The sequence below is a fragment of the Epinephelus moara genome, chromosome 21 (genome assembly GCF_006386435.1).
Source record: "Epinephelus moara isolate mb chromosome 21, YSFRI_EMoa_1.0, whole genome shotgun sequence".
NCBI classification, from domain to species: domain Eukaryota; kingdom Metazoa; phylum Chordata; class Actinopteri; order Perciformes; family Serranidae; genus Epinephelus; species Epinephelus moara.
The window spans coordinates 25428376-25448233 of NC_065526.1; the positions used below are offsets into that span (position 1 = coordinate 25428376).

The 19858-nt window shown below is 41.8% G+C and overlaps 2 protein-coding genes across 5 annotated transcripts in view; both read left to right on the top strand.

Annotated features, from left to right (window-relative positions):
- The first annotated feature begins 359 nt into the window (after positions 1 to 359).
- Positions 360 to 7223, top strand: LOC126382640 (transmembrane protein 200C). The gene is made up of 2 exons (XM_050032623.1): positions 360 to 486; positions 4974 to 7223. The coding sequence occupies exon 2, from the start codon at positions 5007 to 5009 to the stop codon at positions 6570 to 6572; it is 1566 nt and encodes a 521-aa protein (XP_049888580.1). The 5' UTR covers positions 360 to 486; positions 4974 to 5006; the 3' UTR covers positions 6573 to 7223.
- Positions 7224 to 9423: 2200 nt separating this feature from the next.
- Positions 9424 to 19858, top strand: part of LOC126408888 (band 4.1-like protein 3) — a 69504-nt gene continuing 59069 nt past the window's right edge. For 2 of the 4 annotated variants that reach the window (XM_050074659.1, XM_050074660.1), the window contains exon 1: positions 9434 to 9581. The gene's annotated coding sequence lies outside the window, so the exon portion shown is untranslated. Of the gene's footprint in view, positions 9582 to 19858 lie in introns of all 4 variants that reach the window. The other 2 variants (XM_050074662.1, XM_050074664.1) reach the window with 2 other exon arrangements.

The window sequence follows — 19858 nt, forward strand, 5'->3', positions numbered from 1 at the left end:
CTATACTGTATGTGCAATTTAAAACCCATCACACAGTAATGTATTCATGCATTGTGCAGTGTGTTCCACCTTCTTTTATCAGAGGTATGGAAATAAGTAGCCTGCATGCATTTTCTCATTGCAGCCACACACATTCCCAGAGCATTGTGCAACATAGTGGCAAAAACACATTTGCATGATAGACAAGTTTAAATCAGCAGGTCACTGATTATTGTGTCCAAAGGTGTAATGAAAAAAAAGATCTGGAAGTGCTTGGAGTCTAACATACAGTATGATAAATGTCCTCAGCAGCCCTCATTTTTCACGTTGCCCAATAATCACCACCAATGGAAACGCAGTTGGCCCGCCCCTGCCGGTCTATTGTGAGTCCGCGTTCAACTGGAAACCACTCTTCCAGACTCGGCACCAAAGTGGCGCACCACGACATGCACAGCTGAACGAGGAGTGCGCCTTTGAAGATGCTTGATTGTCAAGCCACAATTTCTGGTAAGAGACTCGCTTGTTTTTACGATATATATTTTCTTTCCTTTTCAAATCACCTCCTACGTTTTTACCTCCAGCTGGATATTCGTGCTTCTTTTGTGTTTAATCTGATCCTACATTGACTCTTAAGCAGGCTGTGTCGAGGGAAAGCAGGGTTTAGGAAGTGTTTTAATCGTGTAGCAGATAGATTTAGTTGTGTGTGTGTTTGTGTGTTTCTGATCGCGCAATAAATCGACGGACAAGAGTTTTGATGTCAGGAAGGCGTTGGACTTGGATCGATGCGCACTCCAGTCCATTTACTTTTATCATTTAACATTTGAATCATGATTCTGTTGCCTGTGTTAGATTATTAAAACATCATCTGCCAAATATGTGAGAGATATACAGTAAAAAAGGAGTGGAAGGAGAAAACAGCAATATTTTTAAGGTGGATTTGTATCCAGTTAAACTTTTTTTACAGCTTTGATGTTGCAATTAAATACTGATTTATTGTAAGTTGCCAAGAAAGGCTGGCATTACGCGTTTAAATAATGGCAGCCTATTATTATTATTAGCCTTCATAGTTGTTGCGTTAGTTATGAAAGCATGGGCTTCGTCAGGCCGTGGAAGAGGTGTGGATGTTTGTCATCTGTCTGCACCTTGTGCGCCCAAAAATACTCTGTTTGGCTTTTGTGCTTGGAGCGAGATGCGTCGCCGTGGCTCTGGACATTTTCAGGGCACCACCTCCTCCAACCTCCACAGCACCTCGTATTTGCTTCACGGGGCTCTTCCAGCAGAAGGGAAACAGATGCGCCGTAATGTCAACAGTCGATTACTCATGCAACATTGCGCGAAAATATGCGCCCCCGCAGCTTGGATGGACCGAGCGTTAACACCGGCCTGCTCTCCTCTCCATCCTGCCAGACGGGCAGCTTTTAGGGAGACAAACCGAGTAGTTGGCAGCTGCTTCCTGTTGGTTCAGCACCGCAGACAGAGACACAGTCCGACGTGTCCACACCCACTTCTGGTCCACGTTACCGCTGCCCTTCTCCTCCCAAACATAGAGAGAGGTCCGCCTACGCGTTATCAGTTTTAGTGCAGGTTGACTTGCTCTCGCCCGGGAGGCATTTGAGTGGTTATTGGATGCGATATACTGAGAAAGTCGCTATAAACAGCAGCTGAGCACCGGTGTGCTGTTTGCTGAGGCTCAGGTGCAGAGCTCCGTGTTCTACTTTCCGTGAGAACTGCCTGTAATAACTTGGATCATAAAGGGATGTCAAGGACCTTCATCATCATTATTTTTGACTGTTAAAGGTGGAGAGAGCAACACCCAGGGCAACCTTTGAAAACCTCTTATTAATTGCTGCTCAGAAAGGAATTTGTGGAATAAGTTATTCATGAACCCTAAGCCCTAAGTCATACACAATTAGGCGTGATTAGTCAAATTAAATACCTAGCTACCAGCACAATCCAGGGGGGAATGCTGGAGTCTGTCTAATTAATCAGCCATATCCTGCGATTATCATTCACCACATGTGGTTGGAGCTCATCAGCAGATGTCTGTAATCATGACGAAGTGTTGGTGGCTTCATCGCCCTTTGGACCGCGGCTCCTACTACTGTGCTGCATAATCAGAGAGATGGTGTTGGCATGTAAACACATGACTAATAGCTCACATTTGCCTTTTGTGATGCGCCGTATATGTGAAGGACGCTGTCATCTTGAAGCACAGCTGTGTTGGGTTGATGGTGAAGTGGATCTGGGTGGAAGGCGGGAGGGAGAGTGTTGGTAGGAGAGGTTGGTGCGAGAGAGGAGAGTAAGGAAGCGAGAGTGAGGTGGAGAGAACATGCCTGCTGGCCTCCTGTCTGGACACATTACATTTTCATAGGCTGATATCATACCAGCACAGCTGAATATAGATAAATAGCACTCCTTGTTCTCCGCTGTCAACTTGGGTATTTGTCTCTGTTTCGCTTACATCATTGTATTTATAGATCCAGCAGTAGCAGCAGCAGCAGATGGATGTTATCTGTTTACTGACCATCGGATGACTAATATTGCATCTGCCTTTGGTGCAGATTTAAAGGAAGACTTTGCCGATTTCCAACAACTAACATAACATAACTTCCTCCATCTTACCAGCACCAAGATCCTCCTGCTCATCTGTCAGCTCAAATCGTTTTTCATCCAGCACATTTTTGCTGGCTGTAGGGCTGTTGCTCCTATTACAGATTGTACTTCCGCATTTTCATATGCCTGCCACCACAGACACAAATGCTGTGTCTCACATCAGATACTTCCATCAGTACACTGGCATGCAGTTCACTGTGAACACTATGTACTCACAAGCACAGTGCACAAATTTTGACAGGGCAGTGTTGTCTCAAATCAAACACGGCTATTGCGCACTTACCAGAAATGACTGTCACAAGATTTGGCAGCCTTCTTCTTCTGCTCAGCAATTTGCAACCAGGCGGAGCGTTAGCACCAATATTTGACAATGTACTGTCCCTCTCTGAAATATATGCTTGCTATATCTGCTTGTTTGCTCACTTGCACTTAAAAATAACATGCTTTTACAGCACGTTACAAATGTCCATAGCTGATACTGGCTGGCTCTGTCAACAGCTGATCTTCCAAGTTCATGTTAGCTGCCGCATTTTGCAAATATTAACAACTCGTCCGGCATCTGACCACAAATCTAATGCTCAAGTCTTCTACGGTGGAGATGACAAACAGCAAACATAACTACGCCCTTATTACGTCACAGTCATAGATGTGTAAGGCAACAACACATGTAACATCAATGCCTGATGATAAAATGTGTAGCTGATAGCTAACGTTAGCGTTAGTATTTTCGTTTGCGGTACCAGATTACTACAGAATTAACCCGATACACTAGCTAATGGCTCACAACAGTATAAAAGAAAAAAAAATACACATTTATGTGTACAATTCTTTGGTGTTTACCTCAGTAGTCGGTCAACATTATACAAGATTGAAATGTATTTGTTGTCCAACCCCTTACTATGTAGTCGACATGGCGATCTATGTGGGTAAAAATTGCCCAATGTTCTACACTCCAGTGTTTGACCATTATGAGCGCACCATTTTGGTACTCATAGTGCACTGCATTTTGCCATAATTCTCAGCAGAAACACAATTACGCACTCAAAATAGCAAGTATAGCTACAGAAACATCCGTTTTGAGACCAGCAAAAGAGCGTAGAAGTGGATCGAGAGAGGGACCCTCTCTCAAAGTCAGACCAAACTTCAATCTAACGGTAAAACTAGGCAGTGACAATAACATATGAACCAAGATTCTGTTACTGCCTGGTGCCTATCAAAAAAGGGTTTTACTGTCTAATGTAATTCGAGATTGTTTGTTAATAGCTGGCCGCCATATTGTTTCCTGTGTCCAACAGCCAAGTTCACATTACATCACCCACCAGCAGGAGCGTTTGTTGGTCCTGTGCGGTGTTGTGCTTTCTGGTGGTTCTTGAGCAAAAGCAAATACCATAGCCGTCTTCCTCAGTTTGCTCGTCATGTGATACCAGTTTCAAAAGTATTTGCATCTTTCTGCCACACAAACAGACTCGTTTTATGAAAAGACCATCTTTACAGCAGTGAAATACATCTTTAAGGAACAGTGTTTACTCTGCCTGTAGGATAATCTCAGATCCAGGGCCACCAGCGGATCCTGAACCTCCCCTTCTTTTCTGCCAACCCATTATGCCCCAGAAACCAATGAATGTTTTCACACTGGAATATTAAAGCCCCTGAAAACTTGGCATCAAATCTGAAGTCTTTCTCTATAACATTAAATATTCATGACTGAAAAGAAAAAACAACAACTTCAAAACATCAGGTTTCTAGAGTTTAAACTCTTCAAAAACTGCTTCATCAGGACTGCGTGGGTGTTGCCTCATCAGCTTTGATTGACGGACAACCCACTACCTGTCATCAGATTTTGATTCAAATGTTGCCAGATCCTGACTTGTCCCTGGAAAGATGTGACATCATGTTTTTCCAGCTGAGTCCCGCCCCACTTGAAACCGGTAAAAAGAGCACAGAGGAGAAAAAATAAGTAAATATTGTCTCGTGGGGAAAAAACAAACTGTTCTGTGGCAGAAATATGTGTGTTCATGTTGGATCCCATCGCTCAGAGTAAGAAGCTGACAGGGAAAATAGATTTTCAGGGCCTTTCAGAACTGGATTTTTACACCTTAAAGCCTTTAGCATTTCAGTTTATATTGACTTTTAGTTTTACATATTACCAAACCAATTTGTAAGAAATTGTCACACTCTGAACCTGGGGCTTTCGGGGTCCCTGGGGGTTAGTTGCCAGCTTTGCTTGGACCATAATCCTTGTATGTATAATAAATCTGGATTACATGTGTAATCTCTCAGTGAAATGAACATATTCACTCCGTAGCTCTAAATGTTTAAACCTTCTTATGATGTAAATTATTAACCTAATGCTCTCTCTTTTCTATTCCGTGTCCTGCCAGGTTGAGTGACAAGCCTGCTGTCCAATCGCCACCATGATAGCCACAGGTGGCCTGCTGCGCATGAACAGGCGCCAGGATTCCCTCCGCTCCAAAAACCGAGCGGAAAACAAAAGGAAGCGGAAATCCAAGAAAAAGAAGAAGAACGACGTGGTGATCGTGAAGGGGAAGCTCAACCTGTGCTCCCCGGCCGGTTGCGTGGCCGCTGTTGGAGTTATAGTTCTCATGGTGGGGATTTCCATGGCGGTACTGGGCTACTGGCCCAGCCAGAACCAGCAGCAGTACCAGGAGCGCCGCAGAACTGGAGGGTACCACGTCAACAGGATGAGCTACTCCAAGAGTCCACCTGTTTCCTCTAACGTGACCCATAGTAAGCCTCCCTCCGGACAGATGAGTTCATTAAACCAGAGCCATTCTAACAGCAGCACCACCGACTCATCCCGTAATTGTGGCTTCCTGTGTGACTTCCTGAATAATTACCTGTACTCGGACAATCTGAAAGTCTTCGGACCGCTGGTGATGGGAATCGGCATTTTCCTTTTCATCTGCGCCAATGCAGTCCTCCATGAAAACCGAGACAAGAAAACCAAAATCATCAACCTGAGGGATATCTACTCCACAGTTATAGATCTACACAGCATACGGTCGAAGGAGTACTCGCCTCTGAATGGTTTGGTGAACTACACTCAGTCGAGGAACGCCGAGGGCCCGTCGGGGTCATTCCCTGCAAGTGGGATGCTTACTCGCAGCTCCTGGCCCTCCACTGGACTCAGCCCCCAGGGTGAGTTAGGGGGCGATGAGGTGTTGAGGCGCCCGTCGTTGGCCAGCAGGCCTCGTAGCTGGTCCAGAGATGTCCAGACCTTCACGGACACTGTCTACAGCATCTACAAAGACTACAGCAATAGCAGCGAGCACGCCCCACAGCCCCGACAGTGGGAGACCACCTCTATCGTCACCTCCTCTGTGAACGCTTTCACCCTCCCTGTGATAAAACTGAACAACTGTGAGGTAGAGGAGTCTGAGAGAGCAGAGGCAGAGGGACGCTCGGCGGAGGGGGTCGTTATCGAGGCTGCTGCTGTTGAAACAATTAGCGAGGAAGGACAAGCCAGCAGCAGCCGGACTGATGAGACGGACACAAAAGAGGAGGAGGAGGCCTCGACGCCGGATTCCCCACCAACCCGCCAGAGCCATGAGGACATAAGCACAGACACAACTGACCAACAGGGGGCGCCGCAGGCTCAGCCTCAAGCACAGTGGACTCAGCTGTTTCCTCCATCGCCTGTTGCCAGGGCGATGGGGTCACGGCTGTCGCTCAACTCTCTCACGGAGCAGCCCAGGTCTGCACGCCGCTGCAGCCTGTCTGTGTCTGTGTGTCGTCAGGGCGACAGAGCCAGGCGCTTCAGCTGCCCTCGTCTGGAGCGCTCCAACAGTAAGGGCTACATCAAACTGGCTGACCTGGGGGGCGAGTCCTTCGAAGCCCCCGACACGGACACTTCTTTAGTGGCCACCGAACAGGAAGTAGCAACAGGCGCAGCAGCAGCGGAGGAAGGAGCTCAGGGAGAGGACGATCTGGTGACACCCAGCACCTCTGCAGAATCCTAGACTTTTTTGTTTGTTTGTTTGTTTGTTTGTTTGTTTGCAGATGAGCCTCTGAAAACTGTTTGATGTCTTGTTCTTTGCTTCATACCTTCTTCTCTGACTGCTGACGTGACGCTGGCCATTACAGAGGACGTAAGCAGCGTGGGGAGTAAGCAGCTAAGGACTATTGAAACATAGCCATGAACACTCAAGAGCAAGGCTCTTTATAAATACCACATCCACAGCTCGATATTCAGATGTAATTTTTCTATTTTTTCAATGTAGCAAGAGCAATACTAAAGACTTGTAAGAAGATTTAGTAAAGATTTGTAACAAAAAAAAAAACAACAGAAAATCTGATGATGATGAGTTTTATCTTTTCTTATGTATAACAGTAGGGCAAACATTGTAGCCTGTAGAATCGCCAAAACTGTCACTGAGAACTCGTCATGTCTGACATGTTGTACTGTAGCATTAAAATATGCCACAGAAAACTAAATAGTCTAGAATTGTTTCTCTACATTGTTGTGTGAATACCACGTGAATAGGTGAACTGAATTGAATCTCAGGTAGACGTTTGGTTTAGGATCGGGACCTTGAGTACAAGGTCTTCCTATGTGCACACTTGTTTATATGAAGCATTCATGGTTGAATAAACTTGACTGTAACACCTCCGCTCGAGTCTAATAGGCGTCCTTGTGTGATGTCGGATTAAATGCAGCCAGTGCAAAATACTTTGTTTGCCCCAAATGGCTTTAGAAAAGTGAAATGAAAAGGATGAGAGCTGTCGGACGATGAGAGATGAAGTGTGTGGCAAACCTGCAGATGGTATGGATTTTGTTTTCCTGCACTTCAGCAGTACTTCTCATTACTGGGGAAAGACTGCAGTGGTATTGATGTTACATTGTCTGTGCTAACTGAAGTGAGACCAGTAACCTATGACTGACCTTTACAACAGTCGTTTAAATAATTGGCTTCATTGTTTGAAAGGATAAATTAGCAGAGGCGTATCTGTTAATTCAGATGGGTAACAAACTAAAGGAAAAAACTATATACTGTTCTCTTAGTAAGGTGTTTGGCCAGCATGAACCACTGGAAAAACCCCAAAAGCTCCCATAGGTTTTTCAGCTGGGTTGAGATCTGGTGACTGCAAATAAAATAGCATATGGTTCACATCATTTTTATACCCTCTGTGCTCTGTATGGAAACATCTGCATTTAATATATGTTTCTGCACTTATTTATTCAGGTACTTTTCACTTTATTACTTACTTACTTATGTATGTGCTTCTTCTGCATGTAACACCACATTCTACTACTTAGGTACAATTTTGATGAACGTATAATGTAATGTACGTATACTTCTACCCAATACTTTTAGAGGAAACACTGTACTTTTTTACTCCACTACATTTATTTGACACTTAGTCACTGCTTACTAACTTTACTAACTTACCAACTAATCGCCAGTTTATTAGGTACACCTACTAATGCAGAACTAAAGCAGTCTAATTCAACAGTCTTGCAATAATCCCACCTTCATGAAGCTGCTGTCAACATGACTCTAAACTGGTTTCAACAAAAACTGAATATCATAACCTTCACAAAGGGAGGATTCTTTTGCAGGACTGCATTAGGTGTACCTAATAAACTGGCACCTGGATGTATAAGGGACTGTTCTTTACTCACAGGGGGTGGCTGGGGTGTGACTTTTTTTTTTTTTTTTTTTTGACCCAGCCCGAAGCTACTTGAGCTTTCCTTACTGCCTTACTGACTGGGGTGAAAATACATGACCCTCCTTCCACCATAAATTAGTTAGTAGATTTTAAAAGCGTACCTTCTGATGTTTGAAAGTTAAAAGTTGAAGACAAAATCCTCAAGTTGAAAAAAGCCTTTGTTTTTCACCCTTGTCATGCATGCTAGTTAGTTCATGCAAAAAGTTTATTTTTGGCTAACTCTTAAATGAGACATGTAGAATGAAGCTCAGATTTGGTTATGTTTTTTCTTGCACATGATGTGTTCAAGGACCATCCAAACTTTGAGAATCCAATGATAATCTGTTTTTACAGTTTCTGGCTGTGATAAACGGTGTAATTTTGGCGACCCTTAAAGAAAACATGCTTTTCAAATCTGCCGGTGGGTTTGGGCTGTTTAAAGTAAATACAAAATACAGCCATTAAAAGTTGTATGTCCTTCCCCTAAGCCAAAATAAAAAACATAAGTCCCTTCCCAGTGTTTTAAAAAATGTCACATGGCTCCCACTTTTTTTCCTCCCTCCCCCCCCTCATAAATAATGAACAGTCCCTAACCCTTGACAATTAACAGTATAGAAAACAGTTCAAATTTGCTCCAGCTTCACCAGCAACATCTTTTTAACACTGCTCATACATTCGTAAAAAATAATCCAATAATACACTAAGAAATATGGAGTACTTTTACTTTTTTAAACTTTTTTTTTATAATACTTTAATGCTTTTACTTAAGTGACATGAATGCAAGGGCTTTTACTGATATTAATGCACATTTGTTACTTTTACTTGTATGTAAATGTCATACATTTTATGAACGTAAACGCAAAAAAACTAATGTTATTAACATTACCCATAAGTCCAGCACAAGTCCAGGACAATTCCAGGACAAAGTCAGGAGTACCGTCTTAAATTTGCAGACTTTATCATGAAGCATCTAAACGCACCTCAGACTACCGAGGCCATCTAGTGGTCATGTGACACACAGCTGATGATCCATCACACCCCTCTTACCTGCAGGCTCCACCAGGTGGCGCTGGGACGCTGCTGCCTGCGTCGGCACCGTGGGCGTGCCCGTTTTAGCAGCACTATGGGGGCCGTTTTACAGGCAGGAGGGGCGGGGTTAGCTCGGTCCCGTCTCTGGAAAGGTTTGCCAAAGCAGGCGCTTACAGGTGTCTGGTCCTTTCCACCCGGACGAGCCCCGTGTCGGGATCCCTGGTGTGCGGTCACTCACAGGCTGCTGTCAGCTGCTGATCAGGGAGTTTGATCGCTCTCATAAGACTCAGGTAAAGTGTCCAAGTGTTTGTTTGTGCGCTGCTCAACTTCTCTACATGTCAGCACGGTTACAGGACAGTGACTTTACAGAGTTTTGCATGATTTAAACAGCTTTAACATGACGTCAGCGTCAAATAACATTGTTTTAAGGGTTAATCCCTGAAGTTGACACGTGTATATCCACTCAGTTAATGTTTCTGTTTAATTTTTCTTTCTGTTTCCAACACCGGGGTTTACCAACACACTGTGACCTGCTGCTTTACCCTGGGACCTGGAATGTGAAATGGTGAGTGCATGAGTTTATTCACAAAAGCGGGAAGTATGACACATAAACACAGAGGCAGTCCACACATGTCTGAGTGGGTAAAGTAAAAGAGACATCCGTTTGAGCTGCTCTAATCAAGGCTCTAAGGTCAACCATGGGGCCAGAGTGACACAGTAGGGGTTAAGGGTCACTAGACAAATGTGTTGAAGTATTTAAACCTACTTAAGTTGTACAAAAAGTTTGTGTAACAGCTGTTTAAAAGTGAAAGCACTTCAAAACGACTATCTCTGGTGTTTTCATTTCTTTAAAAAAAAAAAAACCTTAAGTATTAACATGTCCCCGTGACATTTGGTCTGAGGCCCTCTCCAACATGCTGATCATGTTCTGTCATGGAGTCTGTAAGGTCTATATCAGCGCTTTTCTCAGGCCGTTCCTTAACTAATTTCTTTCTTTTTTTTGCTGAGCAAGCAGTCACACACACACTCACACACACACGCGCTTGCACCTGATCAAAAGCTTGCTGGGCACAGGCAGACAGTTCGGAAATGGGAAGTCATCACAGCATGTGTTTCCGCTTATATCCTCCCCAAAATAGAAGTGGTGCTCTTTGTTTTAATACTCCCTTTCATGGACTCTACAAGAGGCGCTTAAACTTTACTGTGTGGTCATTTTTGGTATTTTATTAATGTCCCGAGGTCCGTGTGGCTGAAATGAAGTCATGTTATATATATTTAGGATGGACTATTGCTCTTGATAGGGCCACATGGTCGTTCTTACAGCTCAGTAGCTTTACTAGGTTTATGAGGTTGAATGATGAAGGTGAACGTACAGGACCGAGGAGATAAGGCCGGGCAAAGTCCGTGGGACTTGTCGTGTTCATTGGCTGGTGGCAGCGTGTACAGAAAGTCCTGCACGTTTCTCTCTGAGGTGTTCAGGAGTGGAAGCATTTGCTGAGCTGGTGCTTTCGCCGTCACCATGACTGACGGACTTGTCTTTAAGAGACCTGAGTATGCAAAATGTAATTGCTGCATGTCATGCCATATAGGCAGGGGATGTCCTATTATTTCCTCCCATGCTGATCTTATGTAATGTGCAGTTGTCTGTATTTAGAGGTGGGAACACAGGCTTTAAGACTAATAATCAGAAAGGCGTTTGGTTGCTGCTTGAAATTGTACTTCAGTATAGTCAGAACTCACAAGGCCAAAGCTCACATGCTGCTTCTAGAGATGTAACAATGTCAGGCATGTATGATTTCAACAATGACAACATGACAAGTGGGCAGCCCCTGAAATCCACTGAAAATGTGACCTTTAAATCTCAAACCTACAATAAGAAGTTTGTTTGCTTCGTGGGAGCAGCCGAAACAAGTTAAACTTGTTAGCAACCAGTTGCTTATTTACTCATCCAGACGTTACAGAGCAACATTATCGTTAATTTGGAATCCTGTTTGTGTCCACCTGATGAATCTAAGTTCAATATTCACTCTTTTTTAGCTCCATTTTTGGTCTCCACCAACTGCTGAAGGAAATAACTGTCTCTTTAAGCCGCTTAATGCTCCACTGTGTTCCCTAGCTAGTTGCTTACTGTGTCTATCTGCTGTGTGGTGCTGAGCAGGTAGTGTACAGTTGATTTTTAGAGCTTTTCCACCAAAAACAGACACCTCGAGTGCCTAAAACGACGTTATGAGAGTGGTGAGAGTTAACCAAAATGGTAAAGTTGCGGCCCAGACAGCTGAACATTGAGCTGGAACTCCTTATAAAGCGGAATCATCAGTTGAATCGTCACAACAAGGGACTCCTTTTACATTTGACGTTTTGATTTGACACAGGCGCTTTAGATATTCATGACTAAAAACGCAACACTAAAGTGAAAAAAAACCCATCTTAAGGTATTATTTATGAACAGTTTAACCCATACATGGACAAATGACCCACCAGCTGTCATCACGTTCAGATTTAAATGTAGCTCAATCCTGATTGGTGCGTGGAAGTATGTGACATCACGTTTTCCAGCTAACCCAGTGAGAAGAACACGGAGAGAAAAAGAACCGGCTGTAAATTAAAAATGGAAAGCTGCACTCACAGATTAGCGAGTAAACGCTGTCATACTGTAAATTACGTGATAGCAGCTGTAACGTGGGGAAAGTGTATTTAAATTTTGTGGGTGACCATGTTTCTTGCCTGGTTTTTCCAAGCTGGGCCACTGGAGCATGGGAAGGCTGTAATTATGGGCGAGCAGCGGGGAATTTCCAAACTCTGACTTTGACTGGAATGCAGCATATTTACAAAAACTGTATGTTTCATCAGGTATAATGTCTGAGGATGGTGTTCAGGCTTTATGATTGAAAGGCCAGTATCTTGTGACCCCAGTGAGCTTTACCTATTATCAGGGAATGTGTCCCCTTCTGAATGTGATTTCATTCCTCTATTATCTGGTGTGATGACATAACAAGATTAAATCCTCTTTCTGTAGCTCAAGGTCATTCATTCATTTCATAATTATTACTCGTTCTGCTGCAGACACCTCTCTACAGGAGAGACGTCCTACTGTGGTTTTGATGTAATGTTGCCAGTGATGAAGACTATCTCTACCTATTCATCTTAAGGATTAAAATCAATACCGCTGTGAGATCAGGTAATGATCAATGGCGCTGACATGGTATTGGAGGAGAAGACATTATTTTACCTGATGCTCTTTGATGCTATGACTCATTGTGCTGTGTTGGACAAAATGAAGGATATGGAAGGGCCCATGTCTGTGTGAGTCAGAAAGAGAGGTTGAAGGTTAAAAGAAATAGTCTGCAAATCTCTGGCATTATCACGATTTAGTGATAAGACATGCAAAGGTTGGAGTAATATCTGTAGACATTCTTTGGAGTAAGAGGGCCGAGCCAAATATTGAGTTTTTACATGACACCCACAACCTTCCCACGGTACAGTCGATTACTAAACTCCTGGTGAAATAAACAACTTTTTTTTTTTTTTTAATCTCTGTAGCTATTCATTCATATAATATGAACTGCCTTTTAACAACAACTGTAAAATTATTCACATTTTTTCACCTTCTCCCTTTAACTGTCAGTTCAATGTTTTTCCGAAAACGAATGCCTATCACAATTTCCCTTCTCTCCAGTCTTCAAATGTATTGTTTTGAGGACCAAAAACATCAAATACCCACATTCAAGTAGCTTTAATCAGAGACATTCTGCCATTTGTGCTTGAACAATAATTGATAGTACACTAATAGATCTTTGTAAACAATACTCTATCATTCTGTTTATGTCAAATCTCCTGTGACACTTAAAAAGTGACGCGAGCCCATAAATTACATCCTAATGTCTGAAATGTAATTTATTTTCCAGAGATACGATAAGCATCTGGCTTTGATTAATTTAGTAAGATAAATGGAAAGGAGTGAATTAGAACTTGATTTAAATTCTGCAACTATCTTGATAACTGATTAATTGTTTCAGTTGTTTTACAAACAAAAATACCAAAGACTTTCTGGATCCAATTTCTCAGCTGTAAGAACTGTCTGCGTTTCTTTGCCATACATCATTGTAGATTGGGATTTGGACTGTCTGAGGACATTGTCTTAAGCCCTGAGAAACTGTGATGTGTATTTTTTTCACCTTTTCTTTTTTTTAACAAATCCTGTAGATTTAGCGATTAATTGAAAAAGTAATCCACAGATTCATCAATGATAAAAAATAATTGATAGCTGCAGTCCTAGAAACTTTATAAACTTGAATGCAATCACACAGAATTTAAAGGGGACCTGTTGTGCTTTTCCTTATTTCCTGTCATATATATAATCTTATAATGGTGGATGTTTATAGTAAACATGACCAAAGTTTCAAATAATGAGGTAAACGCGTATAAAAGAAAATTCTCAAGCTTTAGACAGGTCTACATACTCTATTTCCAAGGGTTTTTTCTACTTTCAAAACAAGCGTACATCAGCTTATGATGGAGTTCTTTATATGGTCATCTGCTTCAGGCACGCTACTGCAAGTGTTCACATTATGTACACTGCTACATGTAGCTACATGCTAACATCAAGAAAACATAATCTTGGTTGCTGATGTTGTTAATTTCTCCCAGATTTCAGATCAGACTCCTGCTGAAACATGTCCTGTTGTGTTTAGAAGCCTTTATTGGTGATTTTTCACGATAGAAAGTGCCACTTCACCCTTTATCAGTCATTCCCCAGCTCCAAGTACACTGCTACATGTAGCTACATGCTAACATCAAGGAAACAAGTAATCCTGGTTGCTGATGTTAATAATTTCTTTCGATGATAGTCATACTGGAACATGTGGTTGTGAAGATTTTGGTTTAGAAGCTTTTATTGGTGATTTCTTACATCAGAAAGTGCCGCTATACTCGGTTACAGATATTCCCTTGGCTGCTACATGCTGAGATATGGAAGACACAGAAACGTTGACCGATCAGAGCAGCCTGGGCTTTTTCAGGAGGGGAGATTAAGGAGACGGGTGCTAAAACAGTGCGTCTCATAGTGAGGTTAAATACAGGTGTTCCAGCACAGACAATATTAGGGAAATTTAGTGTTTTGCGACCATTAAAGCATGAACACATGTTCAAGTACAAACCCAAAACACAAGTATTAACCCGAAAATGAGCATAGTAGGTCCCCTTTAAATGAAACTGAATTAGTATTAAAAATAACTGCTTTATTGTGACTTGTGAAAGGTCGTCATAGCTCAGACCGTCATGTATTTGAAAGTTTGGATCGCATCAACAGCAAAAGTGTCCATCAACAATGTCCCTGAGCAAGACACTGAACTTCTATCTGCTCACTTGTTATTTTTACAACATCAAGAACATCAGCCTGAAGTGTAAAATGCAAATGAAGCCATCAGCACAGATTTCCTGCCCTGAGGTGTGCAGTCATTCACAGTCAGTGAAGTGAGCTGAACTCCACACGTGACTGCAGTGCTGCTTACGGTCACCAAAGCCTTTGGGAGCTGGCGGAGATAACATGTATGACTCAATCTTGTTGAGTGGACAGATAAGCTTGTTGGGAGTTTTGTTATCTCCCAGTGTTGGCTGATCACTTGAGAGTAGCATGGGGCAGTCTTTGCCTTATAAAGCTCCAGCTCCTGGGATGGCACCTTGACAGTTACAGGGTATTTATAGTGGAGAGTAGGGGTGAGCTTCAGACTGGGCGCTCTTTGAAGGCATCCACAAATGTGCTATTGTACAGCAACTTTTGTTTCCTGCCAAAAACTCTTTTGCATTTGTACCAAATTGCTACTTTGCCATGAACACTGAGGCACTGAAACGTCTTTTGTTCTTGCCTAAGTTTATCCAACAATGTGTCCCACAGTTTCTTTTCTTTTTTTTTTATTTATTATCTAACTAAACACAGAAAACATAGAGATGCATTGTAGCTCGACTGATACTGTATTTTTTGAGGCCAATACTGGTATCGATATTTGGGAGTTCAGATGACGATATATGAGCCGATGGTAACGATATATGAGCTGATGGTAATTAATTCTGCCCTGTTCTTGTAGCTTGTCGGCCGACATACGCACAATAGGCTACAATATATTTACAATAAGCTAATATCTGAAAATGGAAGCAAATTTTATTATCCTAAAGCTAAATAAGACGATGAACATAATATCTGCTTGACATCAGTACGTTAGCATTATTTTTATGAGCATGTTCGCATGCTGAACTTAGCATTTAGCTTAAATCGGCACGGGCAAGTACACGTTTTATTATTTTTTCCTGAGAACGTTCCATCTAGCCCCGCCCTACTGTGTGGGGATTTGCTAGTACTAGCTAGATTTACCTCTTTGCCCTAACCTTAACTGCCTTCTTCCTCGACATGTCAATCTAAGAGGTACTAGCCAATTGCAGCATGTGGTATTAGCCAATCACAGCACAATAGGGCGGGATTAAGAGGAACAATCTTAGGGCCGATTCATAGTCGACGCAAAGGCACGCAGACATGAATGCATTGGGACGCATCAAGACGCCATGATGCGTGCTTGCGTCTCAAAATATGTTGTCCATTTTTTTGATACGTGACGCAGTGACGCGTGTAATACCATGCGTTGCCAACGGGGATGATAATACAAGCGACGTACTTGAAATTAACCACTTTTTGTTATTTACAGAAGAAGCCGGTATGAAGTGTGGCCGGCGAGGAGGAAAATCTTTTTGAACTCGTACGGGCACACCCCCATTAAATATGACAGTTCTAGTGTCTAGCTAATAAAATAGCAGTACTAGCTAGCTACAGCAGTACTAGCTAGCCGGAATGTACCGGTGACTCTGCTACCCCCTATTATTTTTGCATTATTTTGTATTATTATTATTTTGTATTGCATTTCAAGTGTCACCCGCGTTGCTTGCATTCAATGTGTTGACTATGAAAGGAAGTGCGTAGCTCGCATCGGTTACGTCGCTTGTTCGTGTTGCGTGTGTCGACTATGAAACGGCCCTTAGGAAAAAAATTGTGCCATCCACAGCATGGCTGTAGCCATTTAGTCTTGTTTTAACATGCTTTTCATACTGGAGTGGTTGTTGTAATTTATTTATATGTATATATTCACATTTATATATGTTTATAACCAAAATTAGAGTCTTAAAAAAAGGCTGATTGTACTGTAAAGAAAAGAGACTGTTATCAATAAAAAATCAATCAAGTGATGTTATTACCTCAACTAACACTGCTGCTGAAACATCAGGCTACTTAAATTGTTCTCCTAAACTGAAATACTGATATCCGTAGAAAGCACTAAAAGGGAAGAACGATTCTGAATACTCCACCTTTTTTTTTCTCTTCCAAACCACATGCACGCTACACATGTGCGGCCCCTCCCTTTCTCTAAAAATGCAATGTCTGCAATCACTTGACAGGCACAATCATTAGCCTTCTGCTTTCCAAAGGTTACAAAAGCAGACCACATTTATGATTCCTTGAGATAAGATGTGCTTCCTACATGCAGACAACAAAAAGGGAGTGCTCCTCAGCTTCTGAGTAATAATCCCTTTTCACATTAATCTGCAGTATGTACCCTTGGCTTGACATGAAAGGGAGCCAAAGTTGGAAAAAAAAACTGACTTTTCTAATAGAGGGGTGCAGTGTGATGAGAGTGTGCTCGAGATAGGGGTCGATTTGGGAGCTTTGGCCCAGTTTGGGGTGTCAAAATCTTCCTCTAATTTGGCATGTATGCTTGCTGACCTGCAGCCCTTTGGGAGTGAAAGCGTTTACAGCTGAGTAGAGCTGGACAGCAGGGGATAGTAGCTTTGGTTAGTTAGGGGTGAAGAAGAAAGCAGAACTGGAGCCAATTCACTTTGAGTTCATTGAGTTCAAAGTGTAGTTAAAAAAACAGCAATTAACCTGATAACCATGAAGACTTCATGCTGAATAATGTATTCCGATATGGAGAAGAATGTCGTCACTGAGCACAAATCAAATATCTATCTATATGGGAAAATTCAACTTTTTTTTATATTGAAACGTCAGCCAGAGAGCAGTCTAATTAGACATGACTTTACTTCAGGATAGCATTGGTTGGCATAAGTGAAGTACAGTTGTCTAGTGTATCCAGGGCTCAGTAAAGTCAATGGTTGTCAGGGGCGCATCAACAGGAGAGCCAAACTTGGCAGATATTTGAGCTGGCCCTCCCAAAAATATGGGAAAACAGATACAAGACCCCTTAACCATTTGGCTTTATTTTCTTTTACAAACATGGGAAGAAGGCAATGAACAATGAAGGAAGAAATTACCCCAAAAATTAGCAAGAAAAAAAAAAGACAGTTAAAAGAAATGGCTTGGAAAGAGTGCTCAATTATTAAAATAATTTTGTAACATAATTTAAAAATGTAGTAATAACAGTTTTTCCTCTAGTTTTTCCCCCCAAGTTTTTGTTTTAAAATCATTTTATAAATCCATTTTAAATTTTTTGGGGGCAATTTGTGAGACATTTCTTTCCAGTTGCTCATTGCCTTTTCTCCCATGTATTTGGAAAAAATCTCACCAATTTGCTCAGCGCTCAAAGGTTTAAATACTTGTGAAAAGCATCTGAAAGCAGCACAAGAAAAGTGATGTCGCTCCAGGTTTCAAAGGGTTAAATCTCTCACAAAGGCACTATACTGTGCACCACAGCTGCCTCACAACCCCCCTGAGTTTGTCCCCTGCTAGTGTGTGTTATTATTTTCACTAAAAGATTATGACTTTTGATCAAGCACAGTTGACCTAATGGATGTTTGGACTGAATGCATTTTTAGGGGGATGTGGGCCTTTGCCTCGGGTCCCCCCGAGTCTAGGATCACCACTGCTGACTGTGGCATCTCTGTGTGTAAAAACCAAAGGGCAAAATTGGAAATGTAATTCTGCATTTGCTCAGAGAACCTTTAGGTCCAGCAATTACTTTCCTCCAGACCCCAGGGATGGCATGGAATGCTGGCCTGGACTTGTTTTCGTTTTTTAAATGAGATCACATGGGTGATTTGCTGCGTATTGTTGAGGACATGCTTCAGTATGTATTGATGAAGTGCCAGCTTGCTTGTTATGACCGCACCACTGGAGAGTGTATTGCTGTAATGAGCTTCATGAGGTAACTGATTTTAGAGTATATACATATATTCACACACACCAGGATTTGCTGAGTAAAATTTGATGTTTTCCCAAAACATTGCTTCACAGAATTACCTTTTAAATAAACCACTAATTTCAGATTCATTCATTTTATATACTTAAGTTGAATTTAGCCTAAGAGTCAAAATGCTGTGTAAGCAGGAGATCAGTATAATGCAACTTCCTTCCTGTAAGTTTTGAATCATGTAAAACAAAAGAGACAGTGGCAGCATTTCTAGTTCATTCTATGTTCCCCAATTATGCTAATAGTTGTTAACAGACATTGAGATTCAAGGCTATCCGAGTTCAAGGTCAGGCTTCAGAGCAGACGAGCTGCACAGGAACTAAGTGTCTGTACGCAGCAGAAAAAAAGTGAAGAGTTAAGCAGCCACATAAGCTAAGTAGAGTCCAGAGATCACATGTTGTCTGTCTTGTGTGGTATTAATCATTCTGCTGACCAAGGGCTGCTCTGAAGGCTGTGAGGAGTCATAGATTTGCACTCACACTTATCTGCAAGTCACTATACATACAGAGAGTGAGAACTCAGATACCTCTGTGGAGGCGTGGCCCAGATATTTCAGTCATCTTTTTACTGCAAGCATTTCCTTAGAGTATGGGTTATTTCGTGTTTCCATTTAATCTGAACTTCCCATACAGTAGAGCATTTGCCAATCAAGCGCAGTGGGTAAACACGTCACTTCCTGTTCAGCGAGATCTTTTTATATTACATTAACTACAAAGAAAGAAAAAGACTGTAACTCAAAGCATGTGATGGCAAAGGTCACTTCCTTTGTACTTGTAATACAGGATCACAGGAAAACAGTACAACAGGTCAGATACACGCCTTCAGTGAGGCAGGCCTGATTGTGCTTCCTGTTTGAGGTGATACATTGATCATAAGAATTGAAAATAAAATTTAAAGAATTAATATTTTTTAGACTCGCTGACTCTGCTGCCATTAATCACTACTGTCACTTTAAATAAACCACTGTAATTTTTCTTCGCAATCTTTTTCTATTTTTTAAATGTTTTTTTCTTTTTTGTCTTTTCTTTTTAAAAGGAATGTGCAAATACTGATAATGGATATCAGGCAGATACTGACTCAAACAGCTTGATTGTTTATCTTTACCGGGGGGGATGATCTGTTCTATTCAATTCCGTGTTTACGCCTGTAGTAGACTAGTAGACCACAGACTGCATTTTAAACAGTTGTATTGTGTTAACTATAATTTTAATTCCTGTTTCTGTTTTGACCAATCTGCATTTAAAAGGTGTACACTTGAATTGTAGTTCCTGTTAATTTTGAAGACTGGTGCACAATGAAATATTTTAATGATAAATAACAATTCAGTGAATTTCTATCTACGTATTTATTAACTGCATTTTATTGTACAGTGTTAGGAA